Here is a 19,201-nt window from a genome sequence, read left to right as displayed (position 1 = left end):
ACAAATGTTTACGAAGAAAACATATATATGTAAACAATAACTGCTCGTAAAGAACTCGGAGGATGTAAAAGCCAATGCAGAGAGCTCAGCATTTGAATTCCCCCAACAACTAACTTCGAGCAGGCTGTTCCCTCAGCTGACGCTAGGAGCTGTCCGCGGTGCTGAAGCCTCGGCTCGCTGCCTCGTCTCTCCATGTGCCGACTGCTCTCACAGACAGACGGGAATCCGCTTACTGAGCGTCCAAATTAAAAAGAGACCTCATTTCACTTGATAATTCTCGACTGTCTTCACACTGCGAATAACGGAGGAAGTGCCCCGGCGGACCGCGCGACTCAGTTTACGTTTTGCGCACGACTGAATTTCTCGCTTTCCTTTGTTTTTCTTAAGCCCTGGAAGTATTCTTTCTCAACACAAGGACGTGGTCTGTAGCTACGCGAAGAGTGACCTCCACTTTAGTAGACATGTGTGTGAGACAAGACTGTCAATGGAGGACTCTCTTCGCGGTTTTGGTCCTCGCCGCCGCCGTGGCCGACATCCACGGACAAGGTAAGAACTTGGGTCTTTGTGGGGATTGTTTCGTGTACTTCCTTTTGTCAAACTGCACGAGGCGAAGGTAGAGCTGAGTGCTGGGCAATGACACCAGCTCCACCACGATCAGATCTACAAGTGTGTATGTGGCGGCGCTTGCACAGCGATCCTTTTGATATTGAATTTACAATTTCTTGCTTGAATTCTTGAAAAAAATCAAGCTAAAGAAACCACAACATTGCTGGTTTATTTCATTATCAGCAGACATTCTAAGCTGCTACGATTTTATATAAACTACAGAAATAACTTAAATATTTAATAAGAAGCAGGCAGCATATATATATATATATATATATATATATATATATATATATATATATATATATATATATATACACACACACACACACACACACACACACACACACACACACACACACACCAGCCTTCAAGCATTTCCACACAGTGTAGCTCATTAGAAGTTATAGATCCTCACATTTTGCCACTGGGTAATATGTGTTTAACACTCAGTTACATAACGGTTTACTGTCAACTTACAGAACCTCTTTAGAGTGCTATAACGACAACACGCGCACACACACACACACACACACACACACACACACACACACACACACACACACACACACACACACACACACACACACACACACACACACGCGTAAAAGTTAAAACTACAAATTCAAACACAATAAAACCTATTTTGAACCATTTTTAATCTAACGCGATTAATCTTCCTATTGAGATACTTATTTATTTATTTCTTGAAACCCGGAGTAAACAGTCAGGAAGTAACTCGTTTGGCATCGAAGTCTGTGTGACAGACGGTGCTCGGTAATAAGACTCTAATCCTCAGGAATTGCTGAAGATTATTGACCAAGCTGTTTGACACAGTTGAGTGCTTGTGAGAAGCGGCGACGCATTCATGCACCCTGGTCTTGTCCTAATTATTTCTCTATTGTGCCTCTGCCCTCTCTTTATCATTCTAACTATGCAAGCTGTTGGTCTACCTGTGTTTCAGCTTGTCTGTACAATTTTACTCCCCCCACATAGATGTGGTGATCTATATCTTCAAGCTCTTTCTCTTGCAGTTTTACATAAACATGAGCCACCTCCAAGGTAGCTTGTGTACTTGAGCGAGATTATATGTGGAATGTATAATAAAAATCGATGCACAGGTCAGCTAATACAAGTCTCTCATAATACTGCACACAGTCCTTTAGCATTCGGCAGATTCAATGACCGAAGGCTTTTCTACAATGTCTTTTAGTGAACCGATTTCATGAAAGCCGTCTGTTTCATGTTGAAAATGAACACATCGAGGGACCAGTAATTACTAAACAATGCTATAATTTTGAAAATGAATTCACATTGCCTGGGCTGTTTCAGTCATTACATCTCAGCCCATGCAAAACCAATCCTGGACTAGCGCCCAAAACAACATTTTACACTATCAACAAAACATCTGCTGATGGATATTTAGAGGAGGAAAGGTGCTGCTGAATTTCAGAACCTTGCACAAGCAAATTGCAAATTTGCCATACAGCCCAACACCCTCAGAAGACTTTTCCTATTCTTTGAATGTTTGATGGACTTCTTTGAGTAAACACACAGTAGTGCATAGATGTATGCATTTTTTAGTGTTGACAAATGCACACATACCAAGAACACACCTGCACTGCTTGCTCACCGCTCAAGACACTAGGGAGGGGAAAAATGCACACTGCACTATTATTTTTAGAACAAAATAAAATGCAATAATAAACAGCTTCCATTAGTGAATTTTCTGCCATTGCTTAGCCAGCAAATGTTCACGCTTTAGTAAATTCTCTTAGGCTGGCCATTTCAATTTTTTATTCTCGTGGTTTTGATGTTGACATTGTCAGAAGTTTTGAGTGCGTAGACAAGCAGCGAGGTCTGATTCTCTCCCTTGTGGTACACGCCTGTTGTTCACATGCTTCAGTCAGAGAATACAAATGGCCGTCCATTTCACTGTCATGAGCATGCAATATTTTGGGGACTGTGATATTAGTTTTCCATCTACACTGTGCACTTTCATATTATTAGGTAAATAAAATGTGTTTTTCACTAATACATGTAGCTTAATATTTGTTGTTGAGGTCATCAAAATTCTAAGCAACTGATTGTTCATCCACTACTCACTTATTTCTATTTTCTATCCAAGTTCATTGCTCCTAATTGCTCCTAATGCTTTCTATTTGCAAAGCAAATTCAGGCTGCTTTTGTTATTTAAAAACATCACCCCGCACACACACACTGTCATCATTTTCTTGTTTTGCAGGGATAATACTAGAATGTTTCGGCTTCTAACTGCTTGTCAGAAAAAAAGTGTGAAAACAGATGGATGAAAGACATTTTGCATATGACAAAAAACATTTCTTACAAAGCGTGTCCTGGCCTTTGACAACATTTTGAGCGGCAGCTCTGTCTTTCATATGGTAAGCATCAAATAGAAAGCACAAAATTGAGATGACAAAAGGAAATGCAAGCATGCAAAAAATAATTACCCACTCATTAATTAAAAGAAAATGATTAATGACTCTGTAGGCACAAAGTTCATGGTTGTAACAAACAATGTTGTTTTTTTTAATTAATTGGTCAAGGCTTCAATCCCTTTAATTTATTTTTCCCATTAACAAGAGGTCATTCAGAGAGATAGAAAAAAACAGTTTCAAAGAGGATCATTAAAATTCTGATCAGAACCTCTCAGTTCTTTATGTACCTTTAACAGCAAGACAACAAGATAATTAAATGGACATGCCAAAGATGTACAAGTCAAGTGGTTTGTGACTCTGAAATTAATTGATGTGTTCCACCTGTGTCCTGGGATGGAATTTGTCTCACATCATGAATAAAATACAAATAAATAAATTATTTATTAAATCTGATTGAAATAAAATGGTGCTAACTCCATGATAATTAAAATGTAATTGTTTAAATTGGTGAAGTGTAGTGAAAAACAGAGCTGCCCATGCACAGCAACAGTATTCTGAGGATATGATTACCAAATTGCAACACGTAATACTTGACATGAGAGCACTACAGGCCTTTAATTATTTCCAATGCGGTTCTCGGAGCGACAAAGTGACAAAACTTGTTATGGATATTTACTTGGATATACAACCTGAAGGCAACAGCTTTAAGTTGTCATAAAAGGTATCAATCAAATTTACACTCTGATAGAAACTATGTAATCAGATGAAACTGCTATGACTTTAACAGCACCGCTAGAAATAATATCAAAACTATTAAAAATGAGCATGCCATGCATCTGTCGTCTCAGATACGGTGTAGAAACATTTCTAATCACTGAATCTACATTAAGTACAAAAAAAACATATCACACAGTGGTTTATACGCTTTATTTCCAATTCAGTCGTTACAAAGCAGCTCAATAATAATTACATTTTGTAAAATTATTCAAATGAGTACATCTGATAAAATCCAGACACATAATTAATAGCTAATCACGCATCCATTCAGCGTGGAGAGTTTTTTGCTGGCCTCGGTGCAGCACTTGAAGTTTTCCACAATGTAATGACATTCAGCTGAGCCTATTATCTTTATGCTTACACATTATCTCCGCCTGTTAACAATGATCTGTAGCCATCGGGGAGTTGGAGAAAGGGATGTTTTATGTATCTTAAAGCTCATTAAAATGAGTTACGATCTCCTTGTGGTTGACAGAGCACTCCTTGACGTGCCTCTGTTGGTTTAAATAATGTGTATAGTCAATGCTGTAAGTCTTAGTTTTAATATATCTGGCAAATGTTATTCACCATTAAACATATTGTAAGTTAGCTTGTATAAAACAACAACTCTGCATCCAGTTCACATGGAGAATTTTCTTCTTCCTAAAACTCCACTGTGAGGCTGTATTGGACTTAAGATTATTGTTGGAAGAGTTGTATATTAGAACGTCATCATAGTCATCGAGAGGGCGAAGATTTCTGAGGACCCGCTTTTGTTGCGACACCTGTCACCACAATTAATTAATTTCAATGGTACTCATTGAGCTCAGTAGTGTTTGTCTCGCTAACATCACGGGTTATGACACTGGAGATGCTGTTCATAGTCACAAATGATCACGAAATGAGCCGGGATTGTGGGAATCAGGTGGCAATACCTTCGAGTAGATTGCTGCTTTGAGCGATGTGCTTGAAAAATCTGAACATCCTATAGTTCCAGGGGTGGCAACAGGAATTATTCAACACCTGTTTGTTGGATTGCCAGTGATTAACTTCATCAAGGGCTATTCAGCATCTGTGTGCTGTCATAATTAGTTTAACTTTCCCAAGGCCTGTCAATGGTAAATGAGAGTCATTATGCCAGAATGCCCCTCTTCAAGGCTTGGCGCCTGCCTGCCTCAGCCCCTCTCTGTGCCTGACTCGGTCTCTTTCACTGCCTCCTAGGTGGAGCTCACAGCTTGGCTGAATGCGACTCATTTTCCACTCTTCATGTGCAAATGCCTCTCACTCGCTCCGTGAGAATGTTCTATGCATTCTAATTTGAGTCATTGCCTCATATATTTTCTTCCTCAAAAGTGCAGAGCTTTGTTTGTGGAAGGAAAAGAGTATTTTCGCAAGGATCTTTTTTGGATTTCATCACAGCTTTTCTTGGAATGGGTCTTGGAACAACTGGTTTTGCCCTATAGAAAATAAAGCCTGCTGCCTTCAGTAAATCAGGCTGTACTTCAGCTCGATCTTTAGTTCAGTATTACAATTCAGATGTGGAGAGCGGTAAAATAGTTGGTTTATTTCTTTTCCTCATATCCTTGCTGTGTGGTCAAAATGCAGCATCAGCTTTAAAAATGAGGGCAACCAGCAATGTTGTATGAATCGTGAAATAAGTATTTTTATCATCAGTTTCTTTGTCAGGTTCTCGTTCCTCCTCCCTGTTTTATTTAACATTCTGCTTTTCATTTCATCTTAAGGGAGACTCGGCGATGAGTGGTTGGCATTCGTCTGCCCCAGAGTAATTGAACATTTTAGTGTCCTTATTTTGGGGCAAACTAACTAATTAACTAAATGCATTCTGTTTTTTAGCAGTGAAAACATGTAAATAGGCTTTTTCATTTTTTTACTATAATTGCTTTGTTAGCATACTGTATATTCATATTCACATACACTCTGCCTGCATACACTATGTTTCTAAAATCTCTGAATAAAATACCATCAACACCGACAACATACTCACCATCAAAATATGTAGTCAGAAGTAACAGTATTGGCTACTTGACAATAAACCAATGAAGCCAGAACATGTTCAGGTTTTTAATTCCATTATAAATAAATTACAGCAACAATATTACAATTTAAGCAACGTAATTTGCTTTTTGTATATTTACTTCGAATTATTTGCCTCAGCCCTTATCCCAGGTAAATTTGAGTCTATTATCCATGCAGTGTATAAGAAAATAAATTAAATACAGCTATACTTTACAAAACACTCAATATTGTGGGTAATTACTAAAGCGTGCAACGAAGCAGGAACAACTTGAGATAGCAAGATTCTTAATAGCTACTCAGATTCTCTCTTTTTTTTAACAATATTTTCCCATGTTACCAAAATGCATAGTACAGTAAAGCATTTAAAAATACAACGATACTTCTTCTTTTTCCCTGAACACATGTCTTACCCTGTTCATTTAATCACATTGACAGTTTGGATGATGAGATGTTTGTGTTGAGCATAAACACAGAGATTTAAAGTGACAATGAAATTGTCCCCATGTATCCTCGGCAAAGGATATACATTTCCTCAGGATCGGAGGCAGGCATCCAGAGCCGCTCCACTTATGAAATCTCCAACCCGAGCGCAGAGCTGGGGCCGGACTTCCAGCAGGGAGGGCAATGGACTCTGGGAAAACTGGAGGGGCATACACAGTTAATTTATTCTAAGTGAGGAGCCCCCCTCTAAAGCAAAAAACCCTAAATGAAGCCATGTCTACCACTTTGTCAAGGCAGTACATCGCTGGCTTACTTCTACCTACTTTGCCTTTGGCCTTGCTTCTTATCGATCCCGCCAGTCGTCCACTGACAAAAGAGTCGGCATGGTTTGCCTCCCCCAGGCCAGGCCTCCTTTCCGCACCTTTCATGCTCTGCCTGGTCTTGTACACACCTCTCTAATCAGGACTGGCGTGTTTTGCGGCTGCGGTGGGGATGGCTCTCTGAAACGATTAGGCTTTGGGGACAGCGCCGGCTCTCTTCCCCTCTTCTCCATGCCACATTCCATCTAGAAGGCATTTCATCTGTGGCTGTGGGAAGGCTTATGCGGGGTCGAAGAGCGCTGGGTGAAAAGCAGCAGGTAATAGGCTGTGTAATGTGTTTGGGGGAGTAGTTTTAGTATTCACAGTTAGTGCTGACCTCTGGCAGGCTGAGCCACCCCCACAGTAATTTCCTCTGAAAAGATGTAATTGAATTCATCAGGATGAGTAAACATATTATAAGTAGCAGCGAAAGATAACAATGTTGTGGATAGATCAAGGAAGGGGATAGTAGCTCCATGAGTAATTGAAAATAGTCAAAGACAAACATAGGCGAAGAAAGTCTGCAGAAAGCTGGGAGAACACATTGCATTTATAGTTGCAGATTGTCTGCTACTCACGCAACATCTGTCTTGGTTTTAAGTACTCCTAGCTGATCATAAGAGCACCAAAAGCATTGGATTCTTGCTGTGGATGCACCGCTGGCTAAAATGAAGCAAAGTATCACAGGCATACATCCATTTCCAAGCCTTCTGCTCCGCTGACATGTTCAGGTCACACAACACAGAGCAGATGTAACCCTGAGCTTCGTGCTCTGTAGTAAGATGTATTGAAGTGTCGTCCCAGAGGACTTTGTGTATAATTTAGAGGTTCTAACATCGACCGCCATCTTCAAAATATCGAACATTGTCACTTCCAGCAACTGCCGGGTGGTCAGGCAATTGTCTGTCAGTAACAAGGCGGTCCTCTGCCTCCGCTTCTCTCCTGGTGATAGAGAGCCAGCTCATTGTGGCCGTTCTCATCAGTCAAAGCAGCGAGCAGCCTGTAGAGAGAAGAGAAAGCCCATCCTTAAGAATGGATTAGTCAGCAGGGAACAGCTGGAGCTCTGTTAGACCACATCATTGATTGCTGGACTATAGCGGTAAAAGCTGGTCCATGCATTGGCTGCTACTGACATCTATTTAAGATGGTGGGTGAAATAGATGGCGACATGATGTTTAGTAGCTTCCTATTGATGGAGGAAAAGCATTGAAAGCCAATACCGTTGACAGGAACATAATGTAACCCATTGCTTATTGTCTCTGTGTTCCTTCTCTTTTTACATATGGAATAAAGACAAGCTGACATCTGAATTATCTCAGCAGCTATTGGATAGATTCCCATTACATTTAATACAGACAGTGCTATCATGAGGTTACATTTGGCTTTCAGTAAAATTGCTCAACTATTGTATGGATTATGGTTCATTTTAGTTCTGATATCCAGGATGAATCATAATGACTTTGGTAATTCCTTGAGATTTCCTTTTTAATTTTCCCAATACTTTGGTTTATGAGCAAAACTAACTGACATTCCCATCAGCCTCAGCTGTAATTTACACTTAAACAAATTTGGCAGTATTAGTATGCTAGCATGCTAAAAACACGTAAATGAACATGGTTAACTAGATCTATCTCACTAGATCGGAAAAGCAACATTACTGTCCTTTATATGGTTGTAGTTTATAGCTCTCATTTTGGTGTCAATGCAAGATCAATATTATTGAATGCAAATAGATGTCTGCAGTGTCTATTTAGAAGTGTGTGTTTGTGTGTGTGTGTGAGAGAGAGTGCGAGTGAGTGTGCAAATTGTCCGTTATGAAGAATCTCCTGCTCGCCTTCGTTTTTTTGTGTGCTGATTTTCTGAATCCCATCGGCCCACACATTCATAGGGCAGAGTATACAATTAAATTGTATACAACTATTATCATTCTAGCCTCTCAATCCCCAAAAATATAGGACCAAAATGACTTTGATTTGATTTGATTTAACCGAAGAAAGCAGTTCTTAAATGTTGCTCAGCAGCTTGGGGGAGGAGCATGTATTCAGTCCATGAAGCCCGGCTGGGTGTGCTTGGAAGGATTACATTGGAATTATGAAGGCAACCAGAGACGGGGAAGTCTGGCAGTGCGGCTGATCCTTGCCAAAGATTGGACCTTTTACACAGTATGTTCATGGTAAACTGTATTCAGGAAGAGAATATAACTTGAGGATAGCTTTTAAAGTGTTAAGATCATTTGATCATTTTATGGTAATATGAGAACAATTTGACATAAATGGTACATTTTGGGAGAATCCAAATATTATCCAGTCCATGTAGAATACGAAATCTTATGATAATGTCAATGTGCTCATAATAAATAATAAAGTTATTGTTGCAATAAGACACTGCTGCTGCTATCATTTTAATTTTCTATCATTATTCAAGGCAGTATGTTGGGCCCACGTCTTAATATTAATAATAATATTTACATATTGATTTACCATTTTGTTTTGTTGTGTGCCTCCTTTTTGATTAATATTGCTTGTTTCTGAATTGCAACCGAAATTCGTAATTGTTGCCTCTTACATCTACAACATTATCTTGAATGCCAATCAAATATCCTTATCCTTACTGCCATAGATTATTATTTACTCTCCCTTTCTATCGATTTCTCAGCTCCTCAAGGGTGTAATCCTTGCAGAATATTAAGCAACATTTTGGCTGATGTTACAGAGTTAAATGGTTTATTTGAAAAAAATATGAAGAATCCTGCCGTTTCAGGACATTCTTGATGTGCTGCTGAATTAATCTACAATTGTGAGTGCTTTATTGTATTTTATTTTTTGAAGAAATAAAAACAAGAACCACTTTTACCTCTGCATTATATCAGAAGCCAGATGTTCACCGTGTAGTGTTGTAACATTCCTTTACATACATAATTCAGTACAAATGATGTAAGTGTAGGATCAGGCCTAGAGGGCAAAACACTCTACAACTCTACAAACTCTACAGCTTCGTGGAATCAAAACTGCATCTTGCACCATCCACATTTATGACCAAGGCACAAATGATCTCTAGAAAAATGGAAAAAAGCAGTTGACATGCTTTTGGACCTAATTTTGCAGACACCAAGCAGGAGACTAAGGTAGGTAGGCACTTGATGTGACAGAAACGTTACTGTAAACTTGCAAGAAGGGAGAAAAAAAAACAGACTGGCAGACAGGTAGACAAAAACTGACAAAGGAACTGAGAAAAGCCAGGCGATCTGACAAAAATGGCTTGTAATGAGGTGCATCTGCAGGCAGCTGGTCACAAAGGCTGATGAGGAGATGAGCCACAGGTGTGCAGGACAGCGGGAAACACTAACGACGCCTGCTGGACTGGTGCTGCTAGAGGCAGACACGTTGACATGTCACAGTAGGAAAGCGCATGTAAAAAAAATACAATTAATGATGACTAAAGTCCATCTTAGCTACAGTTTAAGGATCCTTATAATGTGCATTCTGGCTCACTGTCACACTCTCATGGTTTACTGGGACACTAAAATTAGAACAGAGCCATCATTAATGTGAGCAGTCACAGCTTGAAGTTGCAATGCCTGCTCTGTCTGCCAATTGCCCACAATCCCTTTCTTGCTGAGGTTTAATGTGAATGCTCTTATGCCTGTATGGTATCGGTGAGGCTGCAGCCCAGTTAGCTTATGTTAGCATAGGGTTAAGAGCTAGCACGGCTATAAGCTAGCACGGCTGCAAATAAAAAATCCACCCAGTGGCATCTCTAAATCTTCCATATAGCATATTAATGCTATGCTAAGCCAGCCCTGCATGCTCCATCTTCATCTATAGCATACAGGCACAACAGTAGCATATATCTAAACCTTGCTACATGAAGCAAATAAGCATATTCCCCCAACTCTAAAATGTACCGGTTTGCCTAGTGGGGACCAGCTTTTTGCCCCTGAATAGGATACGAGTCCCTCGCGTGTAATTGTGTGAACTGATTTCTGTCCCAATAACATGATTAACACAAGTACACAGGAACTGAAGGAGATAGAAGCAGATAAAGAAGGAGAGGCAATAGGCACAGATGCACCATGACATCAGTTTAACCTCTGGTGGAAATGTCTGCTAACTGAACCGTCAATTATTCCATTTACCGCTAATAACTTTAAACATGCATCAATGGACTTAATTGTGATTTTTGTGTCACATTTAATGGATAATGGCGTATCGCATCAATGATATATGAAAGTGAGGTAAACTGATGACAGTTAAAGCTTTATCTGGACCCATATTCAATCATGTAACCCAATGAGGTATTCATGTATTTCTCTTAAGACAATAAACTATGTTTAGCTGGAAACAACACTCTTTACAGCAACAAGGCAAGCACATGCTGGGCTGTAAGAGGCCAATGTTACAACAACAACATATCTCAATATATGCCAGAATGTAGCTCTAACTTGCTTGGAGGCATTGGGCCATTCACCAGTTTCAAAGAATTTCCTCACAATTTGTATTTTTAGAACACTTAAATGTCGCAATTCTCGTGATCTCTAAATGCATATAGTTTAATACAATATAAGGACATATGGTTTATTCCCATTAGTTTCAACCAAGGTAGAAAGTACTCTTCCTGGGGTCCGTACAATTATCACAATGTAAAAACAAATATGCGATACAATGCGAAAAGTTAACAAAGAAACAAAAAACAAACAAAAAAATCTACAACCAGAAGAAAATAAATATTGTATTCGCAGATGAGCTATATGCAGGCCTCCTGCATTTTTCAATTTCCCCCATTACAACATAGGCAGCATCATAAACCCATCTCTGATTGCTTTTAGTGGAGCTTGTTCTGCAGGAACAAAAAAAAACAGATGTTTACCAGGAAGCAGCCTTGGGAAAAGTATAGAAAATATTCTGTGAAAAGGCATTTTTTTTGTATTCATGCTGCTTCAAAAGGACTCTCGAGCTTCTTAAGTTCTCTCCATTTCTCTTTCTGTATTGTGAATGAAATGTTCTGTTACATCCTCGGTTTTTCATCAAGACAAAATGAGTAAAACTGAATTTGCAACGTATGAGGACAGCTGTTGAAACAATGAATGGATTGGACTCCCCAGTAACAGCGTCTCTCTCTCTCTCTCTTTCTTATCTCCGCACGTTAAAGTTGCAGATCTCACATTGAGAGAAGTAGAGCATCTTCAATGACGATCACAGCTGAGAGGCTACATCATGTGTGTTCAGGGCCTTGTGCCTTGGTGGCAGGTTATAAACAATTTGACAAGGAGGGTGCGAAAGTGAGAGGAGAGTTGCGGAGAGAGGGAGAGGAATGAAAGCGAAGTAGCGGGGAATCTTCTCCCCTTCTAGTTATATTAGGGAAAACATTAGATACACCGCTTGGTCGAAGCTTTTATCTAGAGTGCCTGAGAGTGATGCAGCAGGGCTCATAACCGTACCCCTGAAAATGTTAATATTCATCAGTGTTTTCTTTCGGAGCATCTGAAGACATGGTGACCGGACAAGTGTCATGTTATTTCTGCCGAGGTGTACACATCAGGGAGGACAGTCTGTAAAAAGCCATGTCAGTGGCCGCTGCTGCTTGAAGGTGATGTGTTGTTTAGCTGAACATATATGTCCCTGTCAAAGTAGTTTCATCTGGCGAGTAAATCAATCCAGACACGGTTCTAGCAAACCCGGGAGAAAAAAGAAAAAACTCATTATAAAAGCGCACCACTTGGCTCCAGAGCAATTACCTTCTGTAAATGAAGCCCAGCCTGTCCTGCCAGTCGCTCACACTGTGCAGACGCTTTGCACATACACTGTGTCAACAAAGCAGCACGGGCCTCTGTTTGGAAGGTGCGAGGCTGTTTACCTTTGTTGCTGTGTGGATTGATGAGGTGGCTGAGGCAGAGGCGAGGGCATGATGTGAATAGTTGGAGTATTACTGTAGAAAGAGGTGTTTTCCCCCCTCGGAGGCAGCTAACTGAGTTTGACAAAGCTGTTTCTGCTGAGAGGCTATAGGGACGCTCCCTGGCCCCGCTCCAGGAGGCCCCGCTCTGAATATGGATGCACATTTGAGGAAGTGATGAAAGGGAAAGCAGAGACAGGGGGGAAGAGGCAGCTCCCAGTAACATTGTAGTGTAAATCAGCCTATAGTTAGTTTGATCTTTCAGTAGCATGGAGAGAATACAAGTTTGACTTCCAGGGAGCTTTATCCGATTTTAAGCTCCAGTCTGTTATATTTTTATGCCGCCACGCTGGCAACAGCCTTGGCCACAGGCATTATGTTTTCGGATTGCCAGTGACGTCTCTCTGTCTTTCCATTCCCATGAACACAACATCTCAGGAACGCCTGGAGGGAACTTCCTAGATTTGGCACACATTTCCACTTGGACTCAAGGATAAACTGATAAGATTGTTGTGGCCAAAAGTCAAGGTCGCTGACCTTATGTCCGCCCCTTTATGGAAAACGCAATTTCTCAGGAACGCCTTGAGCAAATTTCTTCAAATTTTGCACAAGCATCCACTTCCACTCCATTTTATGGTCTGAGGTCACTGTGACCTCACACATTTTGGGCCATAATTCAAGAATTCCAATGCTAATTATGACAATTTCACACAAATGTCTGATAGAATAAAATGATTAACTGATGGCAAATGGCAACGCGTCTGGTTGGCGGAGGCATACAACTGCAAGGTTGTAAATCTAGTCTATATCTATCATTTTGTCTCAACCACAATTATCATTTTAGACAAGATTTCTAATTAATACCCATCTCATTCCAAAATTCTGCACAAAACCAATCTGTAAAAAAAAAAAGTCTGATTATGATAACTTGAATGACCTTTCTCAGGGTATTTTACCTACATCTTAAGATACAAATATAGAAAGAAGAGGGCTTCATTCCTCACAGTCGATCCTGTGACTATTCTGGCATTTTGATTTCTAATTCTGTCCTCCGGCTGTAATAGATTCTTTTTGAATTTGTCTTCCTCTTGTTAGATTGTCGAGCAATTCTACTTTTGGTGTTGTGGAATTGCCCATTTGGATGGTATATAGCCATCCCTATGGCTTTTATAGGGGACAAACCACTATGTGATTTTAACACAGCTCCAACAGCCGAGCAAATTGGATTAAACGTCATGCTGTGGTTCTGCAGCCTTTCCTTTCATTGTCTGTTACATGCGCTCTATCTCGACATCCCCTTGCCATCGGTGATGCTGCTCTCCCCCGTTTTTAACTCTGACTAACTTAACAATATGGACTTTTTTGTATTTAGTATACTCCACTGTAGATGAAAGTAGAGATAAAAGAAAGGCTCCAAGCCAACTGGATTTGTCACCCTATAATCCAATGGGATTTGCAAACTCACATTTCATTCCACAGCTAAATCCAGTCTGTCCAAACTGATTATGGAAGCAAATATGGAGACACATTTATAGGCACGGGTTCAAACAGATTCTAAAGGTTTTTTTCTTTACCCCATGCATTGATCTCTACATGCCACCGTTTTTGAAACTTAAAATTATTGTTTTAACGTAGCTAGAAAAAACAAACTTTAAAAATAACAGTGAACACTTGTGAAATGCAATATACTGTATACTGTTGGAAGCTAAAGTATCAACAAAGTTACTTGTCATGACCTTATTACAGGAACAACAATTTGAACAGATTTATAGAGTTTTTTTTTTTTCACTGACTTTATTATATTATCCCTTTATTGTTTTCTCTTGCATGGGGAAATGTGTGAATGGACCAATATTGTATTTTGATGCTATTAAAACACACGTTTATTAAATTGAATGATGGTTCAACATCTAAAAGAGCCTTTGATGTTGAGTTGATGTTTGTTTATTCCTCAGTCACTGAGTCAACAGAACCTGCGAAGAAACACTTTCCCCGTCCAATATACTATAACATAATTAGAAAACTCTTCTTTACTTCTTTATTTCTTTTCTTTTCAATTTTTTCTTTGTTTATTGCGGAGGGGACAGAGTGCCTTTAAAACAAATTATTGACAAAGGCAAACTGACAGAAGAAGCGCAGAGGTGTCATATTCACCATTTTCATTGACTCATGAATAGATCCTCAGAATAGAAGATTTTTAATAGATCCTCAGGGAAGGAACATCTTGTTGTTTCCATGGTAATATGGGTGAGGATTGTTCGCTTGAAGGGAGTAATTCGACAAAGAAACTTTCCTTGCAATAAAGTGACCAATAGGGGTAGGGAAGCCTCAGTCCTTCAATTTAGACATCTCATCAAGGCAGAAGAATAGAGTATATCATAATAATATACCGCAGAAAAGAAAGCCTGTAATGATTGTTGGAATGGAGTGGCAGAAGGGGGTACAACAGAAAAGGGTCAATGCACAAACACATATACACACACACACACTAACAGACAGCTCTGCCATTACGCAAATGGATCTGGAAAGGCACTCCAGCATGTTTGCTCTTTGTTTCCGTCCGTCTGAGGATTTGGTGAGCTTGAAGACAAACCGCCCCTTGATCTGAAAGCCCAGAATCACGCAGAAGATAGATCAAAGCCTTGTGCCATCTCCCCGAGATGCTTCCGTTAGAGTCGGGGGAAGATTGAGCAAAGGGAGGGAAAGAGAGGGCAAAGTTTGTGCGTGTGCGCCTGTGTGCTCAGTGTGTGTAATTAGGGTGGTTTTCTGGTAAACGTGTAGGAGGGGAGATGGATTGGCTGAGAAGAGCCGCAGAAGAAAATTCTTCCGTCTGGGTCTCACATCAAGCAACACGGGGCCCAGTCAGATGCCGGGAGACAAAATAGGACCTGCTAAATGATGTGTGGAAGCAAGGACTGGAAAATAGTTGAAGAAAATAGTTATCAAAAGTAAGTGGAGTAGGTACTCGCTCATGTTCTGTGGATTAAAATACGGGCATTAAAATACCGTTGAAGAGCTTATATTTGAAGGTATTTCTAGATGTTGAGCTTAACCAATAAAAATGTTGCAGTACATTTTTGCACAAGGCCTCAACCTTTCAGCGCTGTAAAAATGTTTTTTAAAACTGTTGGCACAAGTTGCGATCGTATTAAATAAAGCGTTCAGGCCCTTGCCGGTTTCTTGGCTCTGTTCTGTGTTCAGTTAATGATAAAGCAGAAAGATGTCCTTCTGGCCTTTATTTGAAACACTTCCAGTGAGGGAAGCTTCTTAAATTAATTATGTTTGCCTAATGAATAATTAAGTCAGGGGAAAGATAATTTGGTGTTACGCAGCGAGCCAGACCATTGTGCATGTACGGGAACCGCTGCTCTGTGTGCCTGGCTGATTTCACATTGGGAGTGTGTGAAATGAGAATTAGCAAACAATCTGCCTCCTGTTCCATCACTCGCCATGACTAAAACATCACTGCTGATTACGCCTTGACAAGTGTCAATACTGCATGCCTGTTTGTTAACTGCACCAGAGACAGGTCGGCTATGAGGTCCCATTGTTGTGGTTTTAAATTGTGGCGCGTTATTGATTCACAGTTTGAGTGAAGGCAGTTAACAAATGTTATTATGTCTGGGTGTATTTTCAGAGAAGTTAAGAAAGAAGTTGAGGTACAGCCTTAATGACATGAGAACTGCTTGTTATCTGTGGATGACAGAGGATAGAGATTAAGCCATTGGAGAAGACATTGAATTATCCAAGTCATTCTTATAGTTGTCTCTCAAGACGCAGATGGTGTTACCCATCAAACAATCCTATTCATGTATTTGTACAATGCCTTTATTGGAGAAAACTACATTATTTTTCTTTCTTAATCCACTCCTTCACATTCACTGACAGCTGAGAGGCCTATGTCTCTCATTGGCTAAATGTACCCTGTATTCTCATGGTGAGTAATTTCTAAAGGTTTTATCGTTTTTTTTTCCAATCCATTTGATTTCTAAGAGTTACATTACCTTCTTTAACGTGCAATACGTAGGCAATACGTACAGACAGAGCTGGTAGTGTTTACCTGACCGTCGGCATTATCAGCTGGATGAGTGCAGCACAGAGAGGCGGCCATGAGCTAGCCACTGGGGCACGCTCACATGCACAAACATGCAGTAAAAGCTCAGGCATGCTGGCTATATCTTTAGTTATAGCAAGTAGCAAGGGCTGGTATAGTAATGCCTTGAGTCCATTATATTAGACCCCTGAACCCCAAAACCCGCCGGCAGGATGGAAAAGCATGTTTTCTTTAAACAGATCCTGTAAAAAGCATACAATTCTGCGCTCCTCAGCACAACTAGGAAGCCATGATTGATTCGGCTGAGACCAACAGTCACATGACAAAGACTGCAGTGAGGAGAGGACAGCAGAGGCTTTAAGTAGAGGTTGTACAAGTGTGAATAGATTAATATATATATAGCACGTGGAGCCACAATTTGCTTTTCCAACATTCGTAACACTTGTGGCAACTTGTTTTTTTTCTTTATTAATTTATTTTAGCAAATTTTGCCACAAAGAAATTAAACTTGCGTTATTTTCTTTGTTGGAGTTTTATGGCATCTGTACTTCTAGCCGTGGTCATGCTGTTACCAGGGCTCTCAAGTTTTTAAGACAGAAAAGAGTGACATATCCCCCCGGCCGCGCCTTCGCCCATGCCGTATGCCCACAGACCAGCCCCCCTCCCCTCCATATTATTATTAGCTTTATTTTCATTGGTTGCTGGATTACATTTCACCCAGATACAACAGATATGTTTTTCTTATTGGCTATTCGTGTAGCCCATGTCTTTTTTTTGATTGGCTGATGAGTGGCACATGGCAGCAGAAATCCAGGGGATTCGGGGGAGACGTGCTTGATTCCTCCATGGTGAGGGCAGCGCGACCAGGTCATGTTTGTGCGCTGCGGCACATTAAATAGCCTAGAGTTTTTTTTCAGCGTGAGAAATACGATGTGTGGCGGGAGGGCGTGACTTAAGACCGAAATGCGTGATAGTCACGCTCAATGCGTGACACTTGAGAGCCCTGTGTTACCATAGAGGTGCAGGAGTATATATTGCAGAGAAAATCAAGGCTACAGAGAGAGAAAAACGTGACAGGAGTGAAAAACGCAGAAACTGCGTTAAGGGTTAAGATTATGTGGAAACAGAAAAAAAAACGACATACTTTAGAGATGGTTATTCTTCTTTTCCCCAATTTAAATGTGTTTGTTTGTCTTCTCACTAATATACACACCTCGCTTAGATACGTTGTAAAAGGACGAACACCACTGACAGTTTCAGCATTGCTGCCCCCAGTGATTTATAGGCTCTATGAGTCACTCACACAGAGAGAGAGAGAGAGAGAGAGAGAGAGAGAGAGAGAGAGAGAGAGCCCCCCTTTCTATCTCCTTGTCTCTTCCTCTCCGCCTCTTTGTTACTCCCAGGTTATAAAGACTTGCCAAGAAATCATTGGCTCAACAGGGAAAGGGCAAATCCTCTTCAGCCAATTTAAATTCTCCTGAGAGCATGGTGCCGCCTATTCCAAACTAATTAATAGACATGTCATGAATAAAAACACTTTGATTATAAAAAGAGGTTGCCCTGTGCCTCCTTTCAGGCTTGCCATTAGTATGAGGACACATGTGGTGAATAGCTGGAGTGTTGGTACCAGCAGCCCGAGACGGCCACAGATGCCCCCTCTTGATTACACTGTTTTATGTTTTATTCAGAGCTGGCTGCATGGACCCAATGCCACAGCCTCTGATTAGCTATACCTGTACCAACAGGAGAGCCAGAGCCAGCAGGGCCAGGAGAGTAAGGCCTATTCAAAGGGCAGGGCACAAATACATGTGACCTCTTGAGCCCTCACTCCCAATGCTCTCAATCCCCCACTTCCCTCCTGCTCTCTTTGTCAAAGTGACATACGGCGCAGATCTTCCTATTCTGTAGCACCGCTGTAACCTGCACTTGTTTAGTTTTATGGATGAGGCTGGCCTGCACTGTGACGATGTGGACTATGTCCAACCTTTGTACTCCGAAGGTTGGACATAGTGCATCAGTTCTTCTTAGGAAGTAGGTGGAAGTAGTTTGTCTATCCTGACCAAATGATGTACAATGTTATTATGTTTGGATTTAATTAACATTGAATTAATATCTATTTGAATGCATGGTAGCATAGACATACTTTCCAAGCTCCGTATCTGTGGGCAACTGCAGACTGGGTTTGCATTGGTCTGGTGTGCCACATAGCGTGACTCGGTCATGGGCAGTTGATGCCATATACATCACACGGATCATTGGAAACCCTTGCGGAGCCAGAAAGTATGACTTGGCCCCGCTTGTTCTCCCTTTGCTGTGGTAATAACTGGACCTGATGCATCCAATAATAATTCTCCAAAAGTAGGGGAGAATAAGCTTTTTTAAATTATTTGTTAGAAACAGACATGGTATGTGTGCTTTCATTGTTTACATATTCATTTAACAGCTTCTAAATGACTGATCAAATTATTTGTAAATGCATATAGATCATTATATAACGCGTGTGTAATTATGGCATAGTGGAGCATCTTTGGTTGGGATAATAGTTTCCACAGGGGAGTCTCCCATTACACATGACTATGTGCAGTTAAGAATGGATTACACTATATGTTGGCGCAGTTAATGTTATATTCGGCTGCTTTATTGATCCTGTGGTAGTAGTG

General features: G+C 40.5%; 1 protein-coding gene across 1 annotated transcript in view; it reads left to right on the top strand.

Annotated features, from left to right (window-relative positions):
- Window positions 1–461: 461 nt before the first annotated feature.
- Window positions 462–19,201, top strand: part of LOC306732784 (seizure protein 6 homolog) — a gene marked incomplete at both ends in the record, with an annotated part of 81,102 nt that continues 62,362 nt past the window's right edge. The window contains one exon of the mRNA XM_079213947.1: window positions 462–546. Coding sequence (XP_079070073.1) covers window positions 462–546 — 85 coding nt within the window. The remainder of the gene's footprint in view (window positions 547–19,201) is intronic.

Source organism: Taurulus bubalis, assembly GCF_910589615.1.
Source record: "Taurulus bubalis genome assembly, chromosome: 2".
NCBI classification, from domain to species: domain Eukaryota; kingdom Metazoa; phylum Chordata; class Actinopteri; order Perciformes; family Cottidae; genus Taurulus; species Taurulus bubalis.
Note: the sequence above shows the minus strand (reverse complement) of the source record. Positions and strands in the feature narration are given on the sequence as shown.